This window comes from Carassius carassius, chromosome 32 (genome assembly GCF_963082965.1).
Source record: "Carassius carassius chromosome 32, fCarCar2.1, whole genome shotgun sequence".
Taxonomy (NCBI): domain Eukaryota; kingdom Metazoa; phylum Chordata; class Actinopteri; order Cypriniformes; family Cyprinidae; genus Carassius; species Carassius carassius.
The window spans coordinates 20,794,120-20,800,663 of NC_081786.1; the positions used below are offsets into that span (position 1 = coordinate 20,794,120).

General features: G+C 39.9%; 1 protein-coding gene across 1 annotated transcript; it reads left to right on the forward strand.

The window, feature by feature from the left end:
• Positions 1-2,886: 2,886 nt before the first annotated feature.
• LOC132113389 (piggyBac transposable element-derived protein 3) lies at positions 2,887-5,216 on the forward strand. The gene is made up of 3 exons (XM_059521171.1): positions 2,887-2,944; positions 3,416-3,529; positions 3,676-5,216. The coding sequence occupies exons 1-3, from the start codon at positions 2,887-2,889 to the stop codon at positions 5,214-5,216; spliced, it is 1,713 nt and encodes a 570-aa protein (XP_059377154.1).
• The last annotated feature ends 1,328 nt before the right edge of the window (positions 5,217-6,544 follow it).

Here is a 6,544-nt window from a genome sequence, read left to right on the forward strand (position 1 = left end):
CAAACGGTCCTAAATACTTTAAATGTTCTATGTTTAACATTTTACATTGTTAACACAAAACATGTTACAAAACGAGCAATATAAATGCAAGTTAAAGGAGTACGCTGACTTTTTGGGGCTTTAGTTTATTCACTGTATCCACCACAGTTAGGGTGAGGCTCCTTTGTCTGTTTGGTGTTGGCGTGCTTCATTGCACATGCGCTAATTTCATGGTCCTTACAGTGCGCATGCTCCAACCCAACTTGTATGCTTGTTAACTTGATTTTACAAATTGAATTTACAATCAATTCTAGGTTGGTCCAACGATTGTTGAACCAACGTCTTTTCACTAGTTATGCCAACATTTTTGAATTTAATTGTCAAGTTAACTAAAATATAATCATTAGTCTAACTTTTTGTGAGTTGGATTTTTTACAGTGCAGATGTCATTAACTGTTATTACAGTGGGGGCTAGTCACGAGTCAGACTTATGTCCACAGATTAGTTGTTTATGTTTTGTTCAATGGAACAAAATAAAAATTCAGAGAAAATTTATTTACATATCTTGATGTTATTGCATTAAAAACGCATGTATTCAGTACAGGATGTCTTTATTTAGCCCCGGAGCCATGTGAGGCATGTTTTATTATGGATGCATGCACTTTATTTGACGTCTTTTGGACTATTGAACAGACACACCCACCCACTGCAATGATAACGCTTGGAATAGCCAGGACAGTTTTTAATATAACTCCGATTGGATTTGTCTGAAAGAAGAAAGTCATATACACCTAGCATGCCTCAAGGGTACGTAAAACACAGGCTAATTTTCATTTATGGGTGAACTAACCCTTTAAGGGTTTGGATTGCTAAGATTTTATTTAATGATTTTTTAAAATAAATACTTTAAAAAATCTAATAAATTCTGTTCTTTTCAATTATATATTCATAAAAGTACCCCCACCCCTCAAAAAAATAAAATAAAATAAAAAAAATCCACAAAAAGTATTGTTACACTGAATACTGGAGTAATGACAGCTAAAATAAATAAATAAATGAAACATTTACAATATATTAAACTTGATCAGCTGATCTAGCTATTGAAAGAGCTTCTAGAAAGGTAAAGCTACTAGGTTAAGGTAGTAGGCTAAGGGATAATGTTTCATTTGACCATTTTTACAATATGTGATAACTTATTTAGAATATATATAATTTGTTCTATTATTTTTTGCCATTTTCAAAGGAAATTTTCTATTACTTCTTATTAGGCACAAATAAAACGTTGTCTTAGCCATTGGAATTGCATTGAGGTTTAAGGGGGACAAGTCTCAGTTCATTCCTGCCACTAGTGACAAGTCTGGTTCTGCAAGACTACATTGCTGTATGAAGAATATGAGTGGCATGGCTATGATTACTTTCTACTGTGCTACCAAAGGCATTATACATTTCCCAGTGATGGACAAAAGGAAGAGAAATGAGAAGGATGTCATCACAACAGCAGACAGTGCAAGGTTCTGTTCACACTTTCCTGGAGCCCAGAGCCAATTATTTGCAGCAGTGAGTGTGAGTTGGCTAGTGTGTGTTTTTTTTGACCTTCTGACGTCTGTCTGCACTGCGCTCAAATTTCCAAAGACAAAGGCACCACCTAAAGCCTTCATCTTTGACCCAGACCCTCCCTGTTGACGTTGTCCCCTGACAGATCATTACTCAGCAGGGCCATAGATGAGATTTTAGGTTTCCGCCCCCCACCAAATAAAATTCTGAAAATGCAGATTTTTCTTTACTATAAAATAACATTCCATAAACACGGATAAGTAATAACATAAATAAGTAGTAAATAAATTGTGATAATACATAAATGGAGATCTTGAAGCCCCTTGTAGGTATTTTATGAGTGAATCTGTTAAAATAGCCTATTGAAAAGACCAGACATGAGCTACTTCCAAAACTATGCCTACAGAGGCAAGTACTAATTACAACAAAGGAAAAAATGAGCAATATGATATGTCTAAAATAGTCTAACAGACAATAAAGGCAACAAAATAAAGGCTACATTTTGTAATTTATTTGTACGTGTTAGCCAACTAGTTAGCTAGTTAGTCTAACACGTACTAAAACGTACTTTCATTTCAAATTTGTGAATACGTATCACTGGCGTAGCCACGGGTGTGCCAGGGTGTGCCTATTTTTAAATAAACCCTAAGGGTTGATTTAAAAAAAATGTGTAATGTCCAAATGTGTAAGTTACAAACATTTTAACTGACCCCTTGTTTCCATGGCGACGTGTCATGATTGTCACATGACACACCGCTGCCACAATAACTAACAGATGTATCGCTATTCGTTTTATTTCCATTTTCATTTTTTATAAAAAAAATATTCACAAACTTGCTTACCATGTCAACTATCTGATATTCTGATTCTTCGTTTTAAAAAACTTTATAAATTATCTTCTATGATCTATAACGAGATGAGCGCTGCAGTTCAGAGTCCTGTCAGCTGGATTTGACCTACAGCACTTGGATCCCCAGTTTCTCCCAAAATACATGAAAGTAAGTGGCTGTTGAACTAGGAGAAGAATAGAGTAAACTTTATTGTTCTGCTATGTGTGTCTGATATATGAATAAAACACGTCGGCAAATTACATTTGAATAGATAGATAGGTTTTGCTGTTTCCAAAGATATCAGTGTTTATTTTACAAACTACCGATGTATTGTTCTACTAATGATTATGTATATTTAACCTTTTAGGGCCTAGTGGCCACATACGTGGACAGCACATTTTAGCTCTTATGTCCACAATTGTGTTCACTGCTGAATTGGTGGTGTTATGGACATGTACGGGGGTACTTACACTGCCATCTGGTGGTGTCAGAAATTAAAAACACACTACGGTCAAAATTCAAAATGGCGGCGAACACAAGGGAAGATGCAAGTGGAAGCTCCATACACAAACGTCGACCAGGTAAGAAGTTCTGTTATATTTCATGGCTTATTCTGATTTAGATATTTATAAAAGACTTGTATATTTGTCATGACATGCAAAATTGAAAAAAAAGTGTAAAACTAGCAACTTTGTAGGTCGCTAAACATGATGTACACATACGTGTACTTATGGACTGAACCTCCTCGAAACAGCTAATATGCTAGTAAACATGCACACACATAAAATGGGAAAAATCAAGCTCTGATGCAGCTAAAAAGCTGTACATGGTCCTAATGAAATGAAAAACAATTAAATCACTATATACTTACATACATACTTAAATTAGTTGGGTTGAAAATGTTAGTAAAAATGTAATATGCAAGTAAAAATGTGCACATGTAAATTAGCTTGCATATTATAGCATTGGAATAAATAACACATAAATAATGCAAACCTACATACATAAATTAAATTCATTTGTATTTGATTTTGTCATGTTTTTATTTCCAGAGCGTTTTTCTGTGCAAAGAGCATTGGAGCTACTTGGTTTATTTGATGGGGACAACTCAGATTTGGATGTGTCTGACAACGATGATCCCATCCTGGATGGCAATTACCAAGAAGGTACTTGTTATTATTTTTGGCCTTCAAATTTCATATAAACTTCCACACAGATTCAAGTATTTTATGCACCAATACAAATGTAACTTCCTACAATAAAGTTCCTACAGTAATAAAAATACTGTTTTATTCTGATTCTGGATGTGCAGGACGTGGACTACGCTGGAAGGCTACTCCATTGACGCCAAACCTGGCAGAGTATCAGCATCAGTACGGAACTGATCTAGACAGACATGGCTGGACCCCACTGGACTATTTTGAACAGTACATAGACAGTGATTTGATTATGACGATTGCAGAATGCTCTAATATTATGTCACTGTCTAAGAGTGGGGAGCCACTTAACATTACAGTAGATGAGGTTTACCACTTTTTTGGTGCCTGTATTTTGATGTCCTGCATCCGATACCCAACCATAAGGATGTACTGGTCCAGAGCCTTGAAAATCACTGCCATCACTGACAAATTCACATGTGCGAGATTCTTCAAACTGAGGGGAGCAATAAAAGTGGTTATTGATCATGATGTGCCAGAAGACCTGAGAATGTCGGACAAATTCTGGAAGGTGAGGCCTTTTCTGGATCGGATTCTGCAAGGCTGCTTGTCTCTGAATCGACCTGATTGCGCATCTATTGATGAGCAGATGATTCCTTTCACAGGAGCCTGTCCGTGCAGACAGTATCTGCCAATGAAGCCAAACCCAGTTGGCATAAAGAACTTTGTCTGTGCTACAGCAGATGGCATTGTGCTTGACTTTGAGCTGTATCAAGGCACAGGTTCACTGATTGAGAAGGTCGAAGAACCAGAGGGCCTGAGTTTGGGAAGCTTAGTCATCGAGCGTCTGTGCCAAACTCTGCATCGTGGCACAAAGGTGTATTGTGACCGGTTCTTCACCACCATCAAAGGTGTGCAAAGAATGATGGAGAAAGAGCTGTACATGACTGGTACTATAATGAAGAACCGACTCGCTGAAGCGAAGCATAAGTTACCCAGTGACAAAGCCATGAAAAACGCTGGAAGAGGTACCTCATCAGAAGTTTCCGCTGAAGATGGAAAGTTGTGTGTAGGGAAGTGGTACGACAACAAACCAGTATTGTTGATTTCTGTTGTTCATGGTACACAGCCAGAAGACACCTGCCAGCGCTGGGACAAGAAAATTAAACAATATGTCACTGTCTCGCGACCAAGCATTATCCGTGAGTACAACATCAAGATGGGAGGAGTTGATTTGATGGATAGAATGATAAGTTACTATCGCATGAGCACCCGTACTAAGAAGTGGACAATGCGGATGGTAATGCACTTCACGGATCTGGCTTTAGCCAACAGCTGGCTACTCTACCGAAAAGACCATGCAATATGTGCTGGACCAAAGACAAGACCCATCCAGTTCCGCATGGAAGTAGCTACGAGCCTCTTGACCCAGCATGGTGCAGATGCAGACCTTTCGACACAGTCAGAGGAAGAAGAAGATTCAAACCAGGGAGTGAAACGTCATGTGACAGAGTTGCCCCATGTCTCGGTCCGCAGGAGGGCTAATGCCCACCTCCCAGAGATGATCGGCCTGAAAAATGCAATGCGCTGCAGACAACTAGGCTGCACTGGAAGAACCCGAGTGCGTTGTATGACCTGCAAAGTGTTCTTGTGCTTGCAAACAGAGCGCAACTGTTACTCAGCCTTTCACTCATAAGTGATGGCAGTGATTCACAAATTGTTTCACTCACACACACACACACACACACACACTCACTCTCACACACACACGCTCACACTCACTCACTCACTCAGTCTCACACACACACACACACACACACACACACACACACACACACACACACACACACACACACACTCAGATGATGTTCTGTTGTTCCTGTAGTTTGAGGAGACTCAGAGGAAGCATGAGGCCAAGGAGAGGAGGACACTCTCTCTCACACACACACACGCACACACACACTCATTCACACACACACACACACACTCTCTCTCACACACACACACACACACACACACACTCACTCACTCACTCACTCTCTCTGTCTCTCTCACACACACACTCACTCACACACACAAACACTCACTCACTCACACACACACACACCCTTATACACACTCAGATGATGTTCTGTTGTTCCTGTAGTTTGTAGAGGCTCAGAGGAAGCGTGAGGCCAAGGATAGGAGGACACTCTCACCATCTCACACACACACACACACACACACACACAATGTTCTGTTGTTCCTGTAGTTTGTGGAGGCTCAGAGGAAGCGTGAGGCCGAGGAGAGGAGGAGGACTCTCTCTCTCTCTCTCTCTCTCACACACACACACACAATGTTCTGTTGTTCCTGTAGTTCATGTTCCATGGTTCCTCCATATTAAAAAACAGTCAGGAAAAAAACTGCTGTGTTCAAGGCAGAAATAAAGAGTTGTTCATTCTATTACACAAATGTGACTTTATTGTGTTTTATGGAAGTTCGGACCATGAGTACACGTATGTGGACATCATTTTTCTCTAAAAGTACATCATATCAAAAGATGATACTTAGTTTTCATTCTAATGAAAATAGCCCAAATAGCAAAGAGAAATAAAAAATGCATGTAAAAAAACAGCTTGGGCCTGGGCCATTAAGTGGGCCATTAAGTGGTTGAAAACAGTGCATATTAGTTGTGATATATGACAAGCGCTGAGCGCGTCCGTCTCTGGCTCAGCGCCAGACAACGCGCGACAACAGTTTCAATCTGGCAGTTCTACCAGAAAGACTCGGGAGATAAAACGTACGAAGCATACATTTATTGACAACTCAGCAAGCATAATTATAATTTCTTTGGCGGAAGGCCCTGTCCATGGTTCGTAATCCGAGGGTAGCGGACCTGCATTTCCTGCCTGAAGACGAAGGCAGGGGCGCAGCCGACCCCCCCTGGAAGGTAAGGACAGGACCATCCTGGTGGTGGTGGGGAGGGTGAAGGTTGTTATCACGTCGGGATCTGTGAACTCAAACATGTGTAAGTACGATCTTTTA